At 36.0% G+C, this 16731-nt stretch overlaps 2 protein-coding genes and 1 long non-coding RNA gene across 11 annotated transcripts; 1 reads left to right on the top strand and 2 right to left on the bottom strand.

Moving 5' to 3' along the window:
- Positions 1-528: 528 nt before the first annotated feature.
- On the bottom strand, positions 529-10912 carry LOC140804301 (uncharacterized). 4 transcript variants are annotated; one of them, XM_073160209.1, is made up of 25 exons: positions 10766-10912; positions 10433-10560; positions 9747-9831; positions 8871-8924; positions 8479-8570; positions 8272-8375; positions 7058-7133; positions 6046-6499; positions 5127-5456; positions 4821-5027; positions 4600-4698; positions 4448-4517; positions 4072-4199; positions 3554-3845; positions 3200-3411; positions 3000-3124; positions 2773-2890; positions 2532-2587; positions 2297-2390; positions 2026-2212; positions 1677-1748; positions 1499-1599; positions 1342-1404; positions 986-1110; positions 529-906 (listed from the first exon to the last, which is right to left on the bottom strand). In XM_073160209.1, the coding sequence occupies exons 1-24, from the start codon at positions 10808-10810 to the stop codon at positions 1003-1005; spliced, it is 3300 nt and encodes a 1099-aa protein (XP_073016310.1). In that variant the 5' UTR covers positions 10811-10912; the 3' UTR covers positions 529-906; positions 986-1002. The 4 variants fall into 4 exon arrangements, with proteins under 4 accessions (XP_073016310.1, XP_073016311.1, XP_073016312.1 ...); XM_073160210.1 differs by having other exon boundaries at positions 529-874; XM_073160211.1 differs by lacking the exons at positions 10433-10560; positions 10766-10912 and adding an exon at positions 9513-9574.
- Positions 10913-11407: 495 nt separating this feature from the next.
- LOC140805121 (uncharacterized) lies at positions 11408-12349 on the top strand. The gene is made up of 3 exons (XR_012112277.1): positions 11408-11666; positions 11916-12075; positions 12288-12349. It is a non-coding gene; the product is annotated as an uncharacterized lncRNA (long non-coding RNA).
- Positions 12350-14226: 1877 nt separating this feature from the next.
- On the bottom strand, positions 14227-15772 carry LOC140805112 (PHD finger-like domain-containing protein 5A). Of its 6 annotated transcripts, none has more exons than XM_073161302.1 (2): positions 15686-15772; positions 14227-14824 (listed from the first exon to the last, which is right to left on the bottom strand). In XM_073161302.1, the coding sequence occupies exon 2, from the start codon at positions 14792-14794 to the stop codon at positions 14462-14464; it is 333 nt and encodes a 110-aa protein (XP_073017403.1). In that variant the 5' UTR covers positions 14795-14824; positions 15686-15772; the 3' UTR covers positions 14227-14461. The 6 variants fall into 6 exon arrangements, with proteins under 6 accessions (XP_073017403.1, XP_073017404.1, XP_073017405.1 ...); XM_073161303.1 differs by lacking the exon at positions 15686-15772 and adding an exon at positions 15405-15679; XM_073161304.1 differs by lacking the exon at positions 15686-15772 and adding an exon at positions 15440-15679.
- Between the last annotated feature and the right edge of the window lie 959 nt (positions 15773-16731).

The raw sequence follows: 16731 nt of genomic DNA, 5'->3' as shown, positions 1-16731 counted from the left end.
GGAGAAGGCAAAAAAAGTTGGTGTTAATGCAAGTCAAACGAAGACAAAAAATATAAATAGAAATAAAAGACAGAGAGAAGTCAAGATCTTGAAAGTAAAAATGAATAAAGCTATGTCAGCACCATTAATTATTGCAAATAATATAGGTTATTAAAGAGGCGGCACAATTAATTCTTGATCCACGTATACGTCGATTAAATATTGAATTATCGTAAGTTATTGTTCTGCAAGTTTTCCATATTAAGTAACAGGGATAATTGTTTGCTCGAATTAAAGTTTCTTCAAAGTTCTGCAAGTTTTCCATATTAAGTAACAGGGATAATTGTTTGCTCGAATTAAAGTTTCTTCAAAGTTTAGAATTTATATTTCACTATCCGTTTTTCTCGATTAAATGTTTCCAAATTTTCACTCAAACATTATATTGTAGTAAACATGCGATTCCTTGTCCCACCATGTTTCCATAATCGGTTGATGCATGCATATCTCCCCAACTTCTTGAAACTTGAAACTCCAATTAATCCAAAAATGTAAAACAAAAATTCATATATTTTCCATCCTCTACCATTACACAGATGAACAATCCAGGGATTTACAAGGGATACACTGTATGAAGTGAGAATACATCTGAGTAAAAACACTACATATTTCACTTGGGAAGAATCAGAAGAAATTTATACATGTCCACCGGTGCTCCTAAAAACAGTTGCAGTAATGTGGTACTGGTTCTTGAATGATTTAATGACGACATGAACACAGTATGGTCAATTGTAGAAATTATAAACAAGTAGGAAGGCAAAAAATGGAAAAAGAAACAGTCTCCCAGGTTCAGGAAAAGGGGATTGGTTGGTAATTGTTTGCTCTCGAATATCAGTGCCTTCACACAAGGGAACAATGATGATCGGCCCTCTGCATTTCCACAAACAAGTTCTTTACCCTTAAAATGGACACACTAAATGAGGAATCTATCGGTAGCAATGGAAGTTACCTTGTATACACCACCTGTCATATATGATACCACTTCCGATTTTCCATTGCCTTGACAAGCTCATCCGTCAATGATGCAAATTCTTTAGCTTCATTTTGCAATTCTTCAGTTTGCCTCCTGGTTTTCTGAAGAAAATTGCAATGTTAAATGACTGTGGTATGGACCACCGGAATAGCTAAAGTACATGAAACATCATAATTCAGACCACTGAAGGAAAACGATATCCATGTTTTAGACTTGGATATCACAATTATTATCCATACAAATAAGGGAATTTTTTTATTCGTTAGAATTTTTGATTCACTATAAGTCAGTTCTCATGTGTTACTTGAGTTTTTTGTTACAAGTAAATTCACCTCAAGTTTTTGTTGACGCTCCAAAAGCTTGTTTCTTGCTTCTCCAGCTACTGATGAGGCATCCTGGAATTAAAAGAATAGATGAAGCAGCACAGTTCTTGAGATGGCTCCAACCAGGTGAATGTGATAGCTCAAAGAATAACCAGATGGAAATTACCCCATTTTTCCTGTAAATAGCTTCAATTTCTTCCCTTGTTCTAACTCTGGGCTTAACATCAGCACCACCATCAAACAATTTTTCTCGTTCCGTTTTCTTATCTACATGATTGAAGAAACATTGCTAGTTGCTCTAAGGGTAGCCAAATCAAGGCCAACAAAAGCAATATTTTCTTTACCTTTATCTCCATTCTTTACTTCATGGGATAGGGTAGATTCCAAAGGTACCAGTTCATCAATTTCAATGTCATCTGTGTAAATATACCATAAGTTATAGAGCATGGAGGATAACATCCGTGCATAAGTGCAAAAAAGCTCTGAAACTGCGCAGGTTGGAAGAATCCAAGAATAGAATATGTCATATCATTATTCGAAATCTACTGATGTTGATAGAACAATGCCAACAGATTATTCTAAATCAATTCCTCTAGTTCCATTACTTTAATCAAATCTTTCAACTCAAACACAAACATAAATGATTAAAGCTACGCATCTTGAAGTCAACAAAAAAGTGCAGAAGAGTGAAACCTATCGTAAGCTCACGAGCTTCCTGTTCACTCGTAGTCATTGATGGTTCCAGGAATGGATTCCTCGCGAAGACGTCTTCTAAATGGCTAAACTTAAATTTAGAAGTGGAAGAAATATTAGCCAATTTGCTCGATTTCTTTCCCTTCAACCCTTTAACAACACCGCCTAAAATCCCAGGATTCGCACCCTGCAGCATCTCCAGAGAGAGTCAATAAAATTATAGCACATTAAGGTATCAGCATGTAATAACAAACAGTACAAGTTATTAAACCTGTTTTAACTTAGACTTTGAAGAAATACTAATTGCAGTATCGGCTGCAGCTGCAAATACTTCATCGTGAAGGTTAGGCTGGGAACCTGGAATCCTGGAAAATGTTATTCATCATGTTCAGTATACGCTGATTTCCATTCCAATGTTTTAACGGGCAGAAAATGCAATTTCTTAGGTCGATTCCCATGGAAGCACCAGTAATACAGAATTGGCTACATGGATAGGATAGCCATACCAGAAGTCACTTTTGCCTGTTAGTAGAGAAATGAATGCCACTTCACACCCATATGCCTGTGACAAATCACATTATTGAAGAAGTGCCACAATGCAATCCATATTTTCGAAGAAAAATAAAAATGAAAAAGAGAGTACATGTACTGTTATTCGTGATAACTTCAAAACTGCCACTCATGTCATAGCTTTCAAACGGTTATGTTTAGCAACGTTAAGATATTCTGGCTGTGCTACCAACTTACCATCATAATCTGCCCATTATCTGTAGAACTAAATGTCCTTTCCATGTTTGCCTGAAAGTTCCACCGTAAATCTGACATTAAAGAATATTCTTTCACCATTTTTAGATCAGTCACTGATCTGCAGAAAAATGGCAATTACAAAAGCTCAAGTGTTTCTGCAAGATCTAAAGCTGTGCTGCAGGTTTCCCAGAAAATTTTAGAGAGAAATTTGAAATAAAGTGATTTACCTAATTTCTATCTCCCCAGTCTGATAGAACACTACCAGCCCACAAACCTTTTCATCTTTCCTTAGTAGAGATGTCCAACAACAGGGCTTCACAAGTTTGACTTTATGTATATATTTATTTTCCCCCTAATAAGAAATGCTGCTTTATTTTATTTTGAGAGAGAACAAAACCACAGTATAAAAGGGGAAGGAGATGCTCACATTCATCACAGACTTTACGGGGTACATACGTAGTGCATCCTCACAACAAAGTAAAAACAGGGATTCCTTCATAATTTCTCCAGGGGGGTTTTTATCTGAATAGTGGGTGTCAGTTTCACATTTCTCACTCCCTTGAGCAGTGTCATTCTGGGAAACATCATCCTTGACAATCTGCTCTTCATTTGCAGCCAGGGAAAATCGTTTGTGACTTTCTGAATTATAAATAAGTAAATTATGAAGAAGCCAAAGGATAAAAGATTGCCGTAAAGATTTACTTGGCCACAATGTAAAATTAGTAAATAATGGATCAAATCAAAGTTAGGAAAAAAAATATTAATGTCAGGACATAATCACCTATAATGTACAGAGAAATTGCAGATGACTCTTTCTTCAAGTGTAGAGGTCTCGAGTTAATCAGACTACCTTTATTAGCATTAATGACATAGATATTTGCATTCTTGGTTAATACAAAGACCAGTTCTGCAGTAGCGATATCCGGAATTATCGGTGTAGGCTCATTTGTATTCCTAACGGAATTAGAAATAAAAGCTTCCCAGAGTACAGATACCATAGGTGCGTTTTGGCTGGATATGGAGTCTAGTATCAATGCAATACGAGACCATGAATTTAAGTCTAGCACTGCAATCTGCAACAATGGCATTGGACCATAAGCAATACTAATAATTAAGAAACAACATGATAAAAACACATTGGAGGAAAACGTCATGACCCAGACGACTGCTCTCCAAAAGTGGAGGAAAAAAAAGCATTTTGCCATTCAGTGGGATCTAGCAAAGGGAGTAAGTCATGTCATGTGCTCAGGGACAAATATATAAAAGGTAAATCAACTATTAACCTGGGATACTACTCACTTTGGCAAATTCGTAACCGACAATAAGTTTGGTGCCTTCATTTGTAAATTTCAGCTTTTGAACACCTGATTTATGAAGGTTAATAACAGCTTCACACCAAGGTCCTTCAACTGGAGCAGAATTACTAACTGTAAAACAATTGCAGATGCTCAATGTCTTCAAAAATTTTCACCAAAAATCTTAAAATTCTTACAACACTTCAGAATATCTTATTATATGTTTAGCTAAGATGAGCTAGTCGTATATCCTTTTACCCAGGGACTGGAAAACCAGCTTGAAGAAATAAAATTTTATAAAATGGTAAAAACAAAAACACAAATAAATTGGTTATGAAAGATTTCAGAAAAAAAAAACTATCGCCAGCAATTTATATCACCTTCATGTTTGGTTTCTGTGACATAATGGAAGCTTGAATCCTCGCTGCGAGATAGATTGTAAAGTTTAACCTGCCAAACATTAAGTGCAGAAAAGAATAAGCAAAGCATGAAAACTGAGTCTATGAAATGAATGATCAAAAACATTTCTGACCAGACCACATTCATTGCCCACTGCTAATCTCAAAGTGGAGGAGCAAAAATCCATTTCTGACACTGGAGCGCCAGAACTGACCATACCTTCACAGCAAGCCTGACATTCATCCAATATAACTCAACAGAAGCAATGGATATATATATATATAAATATTACATCCATAAAACAATGTTGAAAACTATATCTTCTGTAACTAATTTCCTCTAATTATTACAAACCTCAGCAGTTAAAACACAAAAGAATGAAAAGACTGGATAAGTAGCATCCCATATTCGAACTGAGCCATCCTGATAACCAGCTATATACAGTTTGTCAACCTTGTTATTCTTAGCAAAGGAAATGTGATTACCAACACCCCCCGTAAGACGCCATTTTTGATCCCCAGACATTGTTTGTGTTGAACGGTAATTCGTCATTTCGACAATCTGTTTCAGCATAGATGCATGAACTGTTATGCGAGATTGAGATAGCGTAAAAACCACCAACAAATGTTTAATTATGATGTGTCACAGAATTATATTTACCGTAGACTGTCTTTTTCTACTTCCATATAAATAAAAAAGATCAGCAACAGTCATTAAAGGATCAACAGTTTGTATGCAAACTGGTAACTTTACGGCTGAGGAAGGTAGCTCCTTCCGACGTTGCAATGATGGGGAAGAAAGACTGGCACTTTCAAAAACATGTATCTGTCCAGCGTTTGATAAAACAAACAGAGAAGTGTCTTCTTTGCTCCTGGTTGTAGCAGAAGATGGTATTATGATCATGTCAGCAAAGGAACCAGCGAGAGTGAGGTCCACACGACCTATGCATCTTAGTACTTCCGTTCCAGATGTCCATTCAAGGCTTAGAACCTGGAAATTCCAAAAGAATTTACGAGCAACCTAACCAACTTATAGTCCCTACGTGTCTTGATTGGTACAAACTTCTATACCAGAAGATTTATGTTAATACACTTAAAGCGCATCAGACTAAAATGCACGGGAACCTCTGCCGGTGTCCAAGCCTGGGCAGCATTTGGTTTTCAAAAAAAACTGTATAGCAGACTTAATTGCTTCATTAATAATGTGGAAAGAACTACTAGCAAAAAATTATGAGACAATTATCATTTCCAACTAAGATTTCAGAGGAAACTCAACACCCAGTCTCATAGTAGCTGTCCTTTCTTTGGCTTCAGGAAAGTATTGTTCCCAGCAAAACAGACCCACCAAAAAAATCTATTTGTCCTTGTTTGTGTAACATTATGCTATATCAAGGCCTCAAGGGGAAGGTTATTGAACACTTGAGGTTTTTATCATGTGAACTTCAAATTCTATGAGAAAGAATCCAAATATTAGGAAATCAACATCTAATACGATATTAAAAACTCATTCAGTGATCACTGTTGGATTATATGATAGAGACTGAATGTAATTTCTGTCAAGTACCAAGTTGATAACCCACCGTTACAGCTTCTTCACATCCGATCCCATCACCACCATAAATAAGTAGCCGACCATTTACTTGATTTTTAGATTTGTTTTCAGCCATCCAGTGTAAGACAACAACGGGAAGCCTCTTTTGAGAAGATGACAACTGCAGCTTAACAACATTCTTTGAGAACCCATATTTTTGCTCCTTTCGAGATGTTGCTTTAAAACCATTCCAAAATAAAATATCGCCATCTACATATCCCACACCAAGAATGGACCCATCACTAGAAGCCCAGCAAAGAGAACTGATCTCCTTCTCCTCTAAATCATTGGAAGATGTTTCATCCACATTGCTGGCATCCAAAGTATTTTCAGAGACAACCTCGCTTTTCAATTGGAGGACCTTGTCACCTCGAACATCAACAATATGCGATTGAATGACATCCCAAAGTATGATGAGCCCACTCTCATATGCAATTATTAACCTGCAAAAGTAGGATCATTCCTGTTAGTTTATGACATTTTACTCCCTCCATAACAGTTTTCTTGTCATCGTGTACCTATCAAATCTATTTCACTCGGCACCAAATGGAAAGAAAAACTTTAGCCTTTGCACACATCCCTTAAATTAAATAACATATCAAATCATTCTCAAAAAAATACTAATAATATAAATATCAAATCAGGACTTAGTTTACTATAGAAATAGTCAAATCCCTTTAGTATATAACACCCACGCCAGGTGAAGATAATCATAATTATCCATTTTATGCAGCAGACAATCCAAAAATATTTGTTTATAGCACATGTTCCTTATAATAAAAAGGGTCCATAAGGGGCCTAAATAAGCCTCATCAACTCACTTTATTGAAAATGCCTAACCATTGAATCAACAATATCATATTGGTTTTCAGGTCTACCATTGAAAAATAAACCACCAAACTCAAATATGAGAAAATCAGAAACGAATTTGTTCCTATTCATGAAATATAAAATACACATAATCAAGAAGCTTAGATAAAAGAAATAGAGACTAATCTTGCCTATTTCCTGAAGAACAAGGTTGTGGAAGAACTCCAACTATAGGTCGATGATAAGCAAATGGATATTTTGCTGCTTCTGTCAGTTATCAAAATTCATGGTGTTGGGCATACAATGTAGTGTCATTTAAATATACAAGGACACAAAAAGCAGTATAAGTGTATAGCATTCAAGTTTTGTCAAAAATGAAACGGTGTATTTTTTTCATTCAACTAACAAAAGTAATAAATTAGTTAGAAACCTCAACTATTTTTTGAACAGATGTAATTGTTTCTCGAGTATGATAATTAGATTTATATGTCCTAGCAGCAAGTGTTTTTTTTTTCTTTTGAATTATTCTTGATCACTTTTCATTCCACTAAGGGAACATTCATAAACACAAGATTACAGAGAGTATACTTCAAAAAGAAAACATTTATAACAAATATATAAACGATTATGCCTAGAAATCTGCCTAATCAAACCATAAAATTATTCTTCCCAATAAAAAAAATCTTCAGATCTCATGAGATGTCAAGTATCTTCTAGATTCTCCGATACCCCCATCATACTGTTCTGGAGAAAAGTTAAGGTTTGCAACTCTCTGTTCAAAATAAAAATAAGCACAACCCCCACAGCTTTTCTGGACTCCGATCTGCCACTTGCGCCATGTTAAGATGCTACGCTCTCTGTTTTTTCGGTCAATAAGCTTACCATGGAGCTCCTGGCAACTACAGGGTTTAATTTTAGTGTGTGATGGAATATTTTAGTTTGTGATGGATTCACCAATGCTTGTTTCCTGCTCTCTTCTTTTCTCACCTCTGCAAATCACTGTTTGAGGGTTCATAGCGAGCAGTTTCCTACATTCATCCAAATTTGAATTAAGCCTCCACAGGAAATCAAAAGTGCGCTCTTTCTCAAGCATTTTTAGCATTTTACTGTATCCGTAGCACAACCCCATCCCAAGGATAGACATTGTGCATGTGTTTGCTTGAGTTGTTAAAAGCTTGGAACTTCTGCAGGAGCTTAGCTGCCTAAGGTAGCGATAAACGCTCATAGAATCAAGTAATCAAGAGTCTGTCAAAACTAACAAGGACAGTTCTTCTCAAAAAACAAAAAGAAAAGTTGCAACTTCGAAGTTGTTTGGTGGAATTTGAAAATTAGAAAACAATTTAAGTAGATGCACAAATCTACAAATTACTTGAAGCAATATTAATTGGGTCTTTGTGGTGATCACCTGAAAGTGAATCCGAAGATAGATGATAAGGCAACCGCAGAAGCTGTTCACAAGTTGCATCATACTTCAGAACAGACATTAATCCATGCTCATCACCGACATAGCTGTCACACAAAGGAAGAAGTCATTTATCAGAAAGCCAATTCCAATCCCAGTAGGCGTTACTCTATGGAATGGTAATATCACATGTTTATATCAGTATCGTACATAAAGGAAGAACCACTGATGACAGAGAAAGCAGTTACATTGGATTCCCACTGCAAACTACAAGTTATGGACCTCCTCTCCAGATTCCAGATCTGCCAATGAGAGAAACACTCAACGATGGAAGTTTGCTTATTTCTCAAATTTCTCTCCAATTAAGTTTGACATTTTTCTGACTCTTCTCCTAATAAACATTTCTCTCTCTTTTCTCCATTATTTCTGCCTTGCACAAGTCAAATCAGCTTTCTGAGAATCAAGGACACAAGTTCATCTTTTTTTCATCAATAAAATTACTAAAACACACGTATGAAATAATAATATCTCAAATCTTTCTTCATGACTTTTAGAATATCTTCGAACTTTCAACTGAATAGAATCAAAGAATTATGTTTCACCTGAATATCATTGTCGTTCATAATGCTAATTAAGATGCCTTGATTCTGAAGAAACTGTCAAAAAAGATATACATATAATTAGATATACAGACTGATTCAAGCACTCCAAAAAATTGTCGGTTTCGAATCTGATACATGGATTGCAATTTCATTAACCAATCAATGAAGAGAGAACAAGCAGAGATCTCTAATTTTTCGTCCATGCCTCTGTATCTTCCAAAACTTCTAAAGTTACTTGGATCAGTTACGCATCAGATCATGAGGAATTTTCTTACCCTTATTCCCGACTCACAAACAAAATTCAGACTAGAACTAGTACGTTAGAAAAGAAGCAGGAAATATCTTCATAACCAAGTCTATAAAAAAGGAGGGGCTACAAGAGAGGAGGATTCTCCATCAGCATAAATGAAAATCTAAAGAATGACCAAGCAGTTCAAGGAGACACTGATTTAGAAACACCCAAAGTTGGACAGCTGGCAGGATGGAAGAGAATGGCAATCAGCCTGAAGAAACACTAGATGAAAAGCATAAGCATGCTCTAACTTTCAATGAATACAGCAAGCCAAATCAGTAACATGAGCTCCTGAGAATACACACAGAATAAAACAATTTTGCAAAAAACGAGGATGTTGACATAACAACCTGATAATGAGAAATAAAGAAGACAGTAAACTTGATACATGAATCGCTTTCAACCGCTGAATCTGTCAATTGATTTCCATAATCAAATCCCAATGCACAATTAGACATGTGGGGCCACCAGGACAGAAAAAAGCAGGGACAGTAGCATGTAAATTATAAATGGTGTTCAAATATTCAAAGCACATTTCATGCCAATTGCTCAAGATTGAGAATTAGTATGAATGTAAGACACACCTCCAAGAATTTGTAAGGCAGTAGCTTTGGGGAAATTAGAAGACCTTCAATGTTATTGCCACCAATTACTTTAATCCTGCCATCCCTGCATATCACGGGGAAACAGTATTAACGATGGAGAAAAGGCTTAAACATATATTTTCAGTTGCTAATTAGACAGTAATCATTACATGCTGATATTTTCACCCTCTAATTGTGCATAATCAAACTAAGACAAATAAATTGATCATTCTTGAAGTCTCCTCCACTAACTAAGAATAAAATATATTAAGAGCAAATCTGGAACCTAATATCAGGCCATCTTAGAGATCACTTACACATATAACCAAACCAAAGCCCCATCATCGACATCTTGATGGAAAAAATTAAAATTTTGAAGCATTGAATCTATAAATATATGTATAATTAATTAAAATAAAAAAGAGGATAGAATACAATCCGCATTTCATAAACTATCCAGATTGAGTCCACACCTCTCATTAAGTCTAAACTTTCACATTGTTTGCGCATGATCTTAAAGAGTTTCAATATGATTTCACGGATGATCAGCTGAACCATCGAAGATTGTTGTTTGATGAATCTTTGGCCAAGGTTACTTGTGTTAACATTAATACAGGCATTCATTAATATTAATACACGTCTCTGCCTAAATGTCTCGAATTAAAAAATGAAGGTGGTAGACTTACAGAGTCCCAACAGCCAATAGTCGTTGAATTGGATCAAAGGCCAGAATCGATGCCGTGGATGGTATACCATAGTGCACATCGATCCTAAAACCAACGTCCTCTGACGTCAACGAACTCTTTTCATGATGCTGAACAAAAGAAGGAAAGGAAATAATCAAGAAAACCAGAGGACGAATCAAATGTCAACATAAAAAAGAAGTGAGCTCCCAGCTCCATCACATCGTCGCGATTCATACACGCAATCAGACAAAAATACGAAACTCGTGAGTTCTTGATTCAAGCTTCACATGCAACAGAATCCAATCAGTTCAAAAATCAACAAAATTGCAATACCAGGTGACGATGAGTAGCCTTCAGAAACAAGCGTTTAGCGAACATGCCGAGGTGTTGATTTCTTCAAAATGCGCCTTCCCGTCTGTTTCAAATTTACCTTTTACGGATTTCTCGATTTGTACGCTAACTTAACGAGGATGATTTTTGTTAGAGGACCCGGCCCACCCATGTAGCTGCTGCGGGCCCGACCATCTGACTTCCATTAAATATAAATGTTATTATTATTCTTTTGATTATGAATAGGATTTCGATTCGTCCAACAAATATGACAAATTCAAAGTTATCGATACTTAATATGTTAAGTCCACACCACTCGTAGACTTAAAAAAAAAAAAATTATTGTGAGACGTTCTCACGAATCTTTATTTATAAGACGGGTGGATCCTACCGATATTCACAATAAAAAAATAATATTCTTAAGATAAAAAGTAATATTTTTTTATGGATGACTCAAATAAGAAGTTTGTCTCACAAAATACGATCCGTGAGACTAGACTGTATCACACAAGTTTTTGTTTTCTTTTTTTTTCACATATTTGAAGACATTTAATTTAATAAACAAGAAAATACAAATAAATTGATGATTTTATCGAAATATAAATCAAATTACAACTCAAATTTTACTTTTTTTGTTTTCTTTTTTTCTCCATTTTTCTGTGAGTATGTGATAAATAATTGAAGTATAAGCTCGGGGATTATCTAACGCATTGGAGTCATCCACTAAACATGGACTTGTTTTGCAGAGTAGTATGTATGGTCTTGCTCTCCATTTTTTAAAATTAATATGTTGGTTTCTGATTATCAGGTTGAGGGAGGTTGGATACCTGAAGGCCAAAAGCGCTGGATAGGAAACAGCACTTTTGCTGTTTGTTAGAAACACTGCTACAAATCAAATAAATGGGTCAGTATTAAGTTGTCCCTCGTGTCCTTTTCCACGCAGTTACCTTTGTATTTTTATATGCAGACCGACCATCTTCAAATGTGAGATAGTATTGCTGTGTGTTGTTTATGCCTTCAAGTCATCAATTTCCTTTTGGTGTTCCTGTTTCTTGAGATCCCTCGAGCCACTGCCAAAATATAGGCATGTTTGGGTTGTATACTTTCCTATACTATCTGTTTACATCACTGATGGTGGAGCTTCATCTGACAGATTCATCCTAAAGAAGAACGTACCAGGTCTGCAAGCTACTAAAATAGAAAATAAAATTGGTTTGAGAATGGTACAAAATGGAGATATTCTCTTGAAGAAAGTTTTTGTCCCTGATGAAGACAGACTGCCTGGAGTCAACTCCTTTCAGGATACAAGCAAGGTATTCTCAAGATTCTTGAAGGTTGATGCAATGTTTTAGTTGGTTGTTTATTAATGTTAGTTCCAGATAGAATTTCTCTCCCTAAGGAATTAGCTGAAAGATACTGGCTTCTTGTTGTTGCCTAGCTTCTTCTGAGTTTATATGTGAGTGTGTCTCTCACCTTCTATTTTTAAATACTTTGAACCTCAGAGTACTTCTACTCCTGCAAATAGGTGCTCGCTGTTTCACGAGTAATGGTTGCTTCATGCTTGGCAGCCTATTGGGATTTCAATGGTGTCACAGACAGGTATTTAAACCCGTTTTTATTCTTGGTGTGGTTCATCCAAGAGAAGTTTTTGTAGGCTTTAACATGAAATTGATCGATTCATATTGACAGGTACTTAAAGGAAAGGAATCAATTTGGTGCTCCGTTGGCAGCTTTTCAGCTCAATCAGCAAAAATTAGTCCTAATGCTAGGAAATATTCAAGCAATGCTCCTTGTGGGGTGGCGGTTATGCAAGTTGTATGATAGTGGTAAAATGACTCCTGGTCATGCTAGTATGGGCAAGGTCAGATATTACCATTGCTTGCTCGTTGTATCTGGAATTCAGTGGGATTATTTATAATAAATTTTAACTGATTAATCTTTGTTTGATTTAGTCATGGATTTCGTTGAAATTGTGCTTTTGCTTGTAAGAGTGTTATATATTACCTCGCATGGCGTGAATTGTGCTTTTGCTTGTTAGCCTAATGTGCCTCCTTTCTGTTCATTTCCAAGAAAATGCTTGTAAGAGTGTTGTATACTTAGAAGGAAATTCCAACGCTACCTTAAGGAGTAGAGGTAGTCGCCCGTACGCTTTAGATGGATAACTGAAAGAATGTTAGAACTAGTGCATGTGATGAAGCATGGCTCAAAGGTTTGGAGGAGTTTGGTGTCGTCTGAGCTTTGTAAACTGCAAGTTGCACTTTCTGCTATGTGTGAGGGTCTGTCTCATTAGAAACAGTTGACATTTACAGATATATTTTTTTCTCCAAATTACAAGTGTTACACTCTCTTAAGTCACAAATCACGTTTTCTCCACTAGGTTCCGGTGAGAGAAGGTTTTATTATCCCCAGTTTCCTTCCATTTATTTTCTTGCCTTACCGGATATTTAATGCTTCCGAATTCATCGCAACTTAACTATTCCAATATTTTTGCTGGCACATATGACACAAGCTGTGAGTAAAATCAACCAGAAGGGAAGCTAGGCCAAATTTATCTGTTCCCAATTCCAAGTAACATGATAAATTCCACAACCCGCCTCTCCCTGTCTTCCTGTGGTGCAAACCTAAGGTGGCAGCGAGAGCCTAACAATTTGTGCAGGACCGAGTATTTCGCCAACTTCTCAATGCCAGTCGCCAGGACGCCCTCATTTTTTACACAAACCTCAGCAGTGTTGCATCTATCTCTGATCTCTCGACAACTTTCGAATCTCTGCAAAGTCCTCATCCAGCTGTAATCGAATTTCAAACCTACTTTATTATAGAAGGTTTTTTTGACCTCTCAACCATTCCCATTATCAGCACTCTACTTATTTCACGACTCTCTCAAATCCCTAACCCAAAGCAAGGATAAAAGGCACAACTTAATCATAAAAGCTTTTTTTTTTATCATTACAACAACTAGCCACAGCGATGACATGATAGAACACTCATCACTGAATCCCATATAGTTTACATCTGTCGAAAACTTTATATGCCCAAAACCTAAATTGAATATAGAAGTGGGAGTCATAGTCAGTAGGTCATATGAGAAGAAATGAAGATGCAAATATGAAATCAAAACAAATTAGGGAGCGGGAGCAGGGAAATAGTCATTTGAAACACGTTGTGTTCTAAAAATTGAGATAGGGCGTCGCCGGCTGACCACACCGAAAAAGTGTTTGCTCGGCCAGACTAGGCAGATTAAAAGCCCAATTATAAAATGAAGAGTAATTTTTTTTATAGGACTTAAACCAAAGTCCAACAAAAAATATGATTTGTTGGTTTGCCCTAACACACCGCTATTAATCTTATTAAGTTGATACCGTGGAATACGCTTAGCGACGTCTAGTCCCCGCCTAGGAGGCCTAGACGCTTGTCTGATGCTTGACTAGCGTCTAACGACTTTTAGAAACTTGGAAAATCGCAACTTAAACAGAAATAACATCCATCCAGCTGACAGAGTATTACAAACGTAATAACATCATGAATGTTCAGGAATACCAACAAAAGCCTGTCTTTCATGAACTCAACTTCATTTTGAATCTTTAGTGGACACCTCCACACCACAGATAGAAAGGCAAGAGTCCCAATAACAAAACCCAAGAACATAAGACAATGTTGTTAAAAGCCAAAGGAAATGTAACAGCCATAACTAGCAGGCTATCACCTCTTCTTGAAGCCATATTTCTTCCTCTCATAAAACAGATCAGTTTTAGCACTCCCCAAGTTGACTATCTTAGGGCATCCATCCCTATCTTTTTCGAGCTGGGTGCACTCCTTGCAATAATAGGCATCCGAGATTCCCACCCCACCACAGATGACACACCGGCCTTGGAAAGATCCATAATTGCATTCATCACATATACGAACAAGCGTGCAAGGGCGCACATAGGAATCACAAACCACGCATTTTCCATCGTCTTTCTCACAAAGCCTTCCTATAGCTATCCCTGGTTGCTTGCGACACATGATTAAATCTGGATGATGCTTAGCCATAACCTCTAGAAAAATTCCTAGAAACAGTGACTGCAGCAAAAATTACCTGGTTTAGTTAATGCAAGAATATACTCTTCTTTGCTAAAAATCCATCAATAGATGCCAAATGGAAACATTTACTCCATAATCATTTTTTGATAATAAAGAAACCAAATATCTTCTTACATGCCATGTTAAAGGCCTAAATCTTATTTCACGTGCATCAAGCTTGAATTATGACAAAAATTTGTACAGGAGTAAGAACAGAGGTAATCTGTATCGTTTCAAAGAAAATGAACATAGACATGTATAGCAGGGAACTTTGCATCCAAGTTTCTCCTATTTTCTATTTACAATTGTGCCTTTTATGGAGACACGATATACAATCATCAAAGCAGTGTGTCCTAAACAGTGAACACCAAAAACAAATGAAGCTGCACAAAAATGATATACAATGCGGGTCTAAACAGGTTCAGTCATCTTCATGCTAAAAAAATGCTAAAAAAAGCAACCAATGGCTACCCAAACTGAACAATCAAAGGAAACTGGAAAATCCCATGTTCATCAGCAAGCTGAAACAAGCTAAAATCTGCTTCCTTTTTTTTAAAAAAAAACCTAGATATAATAGTACCAAAAATATGAATTTTTAGGCCTATAGGATAATACTTCTTGTTGATTGACCACTCAAAATCATCTCTGTGTCATTTTTTTCCACAAAAAAACTCGTAATCATAAAAACTGCCTTCGTCCGCGCTAATTCCTAACATCCCTGTTGAAGATGTGAAATCACAAAAAAAAACGGAATCTAATTAAAATAATAGGGCACTGTAATTTTCGAGCTTGTGATTGTTCGAGCCTGCGTGTGCGCATGAGCGGGGGAGGGACGAGAAAGATCGAGAAGTTGTTGAGAACCTGGTGCGATAGTGGAGAACTGTAGACAGGCGAGCGTAAAAATAATGCATTCAATCCCCTTTTTATATTTCTTTTTTTGGGAAAGTACTGGACATAACCCCATCTCTTAATTATTGCATTTTTACCCCCATTATGTATATAAAGTTGTTAAAAATTTGTGTGAGACGGTCTCACGGATCGTATTTGTGAGACGGATCTTTTATTTGGGTCACCCATGAAAAAGTATTACTTTTTATGCTAAGAGTATTACTTTTTATTGTGAATATAGGTAGGATTAACCTATCTCACAGATTATGATCTGTGAGACGGTCTCATATGAGACTCTCTCTATAAAGTTATTTGAGTTTTATTCGGAATTCGGTCTCAATGTCTCCTCCCTTTTGTACATGAGATGTCGATCGGTTTATAGCTGCATTAAAATATAAAAATTATAATTTTTTATTAATCATGCTGCGTTGAAAAATTGAGATGATTTCGTAAAAGGTTTGACAAAAATTTGTGTGAGACAGTCTCACGGGTTATATTTTGTGAGACAGATCTCTTATTTGATTCATCCATGAAAAATATTACTTTTTATGCTAAATATTGATAGGTTTGACCCGTCTCACAGATAAAGATTCGTGAGACCGTCTCACAAGAGACATACTCAAAAGTTTTGTGTTGTTTGATATATGACAATGAGAGTTGATATTTACAATTCATTTCTTACTAGTTGCACTTTATTTTTGAATAAATTTGACACATATTTTATACATGATATGAAATATAGATAACACAAAATAGAATATAAATATACACTCTGTATGACAAAGATTTTTTTTCTTAAACTCAAATTTTGATTAATAAAAAATTATGAAAAATATAATCCCGGTATTTTTGTCTCAGAAACGATATTTTTTCAAATCATATCTTTTACAAACATTAAAATAAATATATTTATAAAAGCTAGTATTAAAATAATTTAGTGAGTAGGACTCATGTGAGACCGTCTCACGGATCTTTATCTATGAGACGTCAATCCTATTGATATTCACAATAAAAAGTAA

Source organism: Primulina eburnea, chromosome 11 (assembly GCF_022965805.1).
Source record: "Primulina eburnea isolate SZY01 chromosome 11, ASM2296580v1, whole genome shotgun sequence".
Classification (NCBI taxonomy): domain Eukaryota; kingdom Viridiplantae; phylum Streptophyta; class Magnoliopsida; order Lamiales; family Gesneriaceae; genus Primulina; species Primulina eburnea.
Note: the sequence above shows the minus strand (reverse complement) of the source record. Positions and strands in the feature narration are given on the sequence as shown.

Coding starts and splice junctions, on each gene's coding strand:
- LOC140804301 (XM_073160209.1), bottom strand. CDS start 10,810: ATGTTCGCTAAACGCTTGTTTCTGAAGGCTACTCATCGTCACCTG. Junction 9,832..10,432: donor CTATTGGCTGTTGGGACTCT/GTAAGTCTACCA, acceptor CGTGATATGCAG/GGATGGCAGGATTAAAGTAA. Junction 4,518..4,599: donor TGGGCAATGAATGTGGTCTG/GTCAGAAATGTT, acceptor AATGTTTGGCAG/GTTAAACTTTACAATCTATC.
- LOC140805112 (XM_073161302.1), bottom strand. CDS start 14,794: ATGGCTAAGCATCATCCAGATTTAATCATGTGTCGCAAGCAACCAGGG.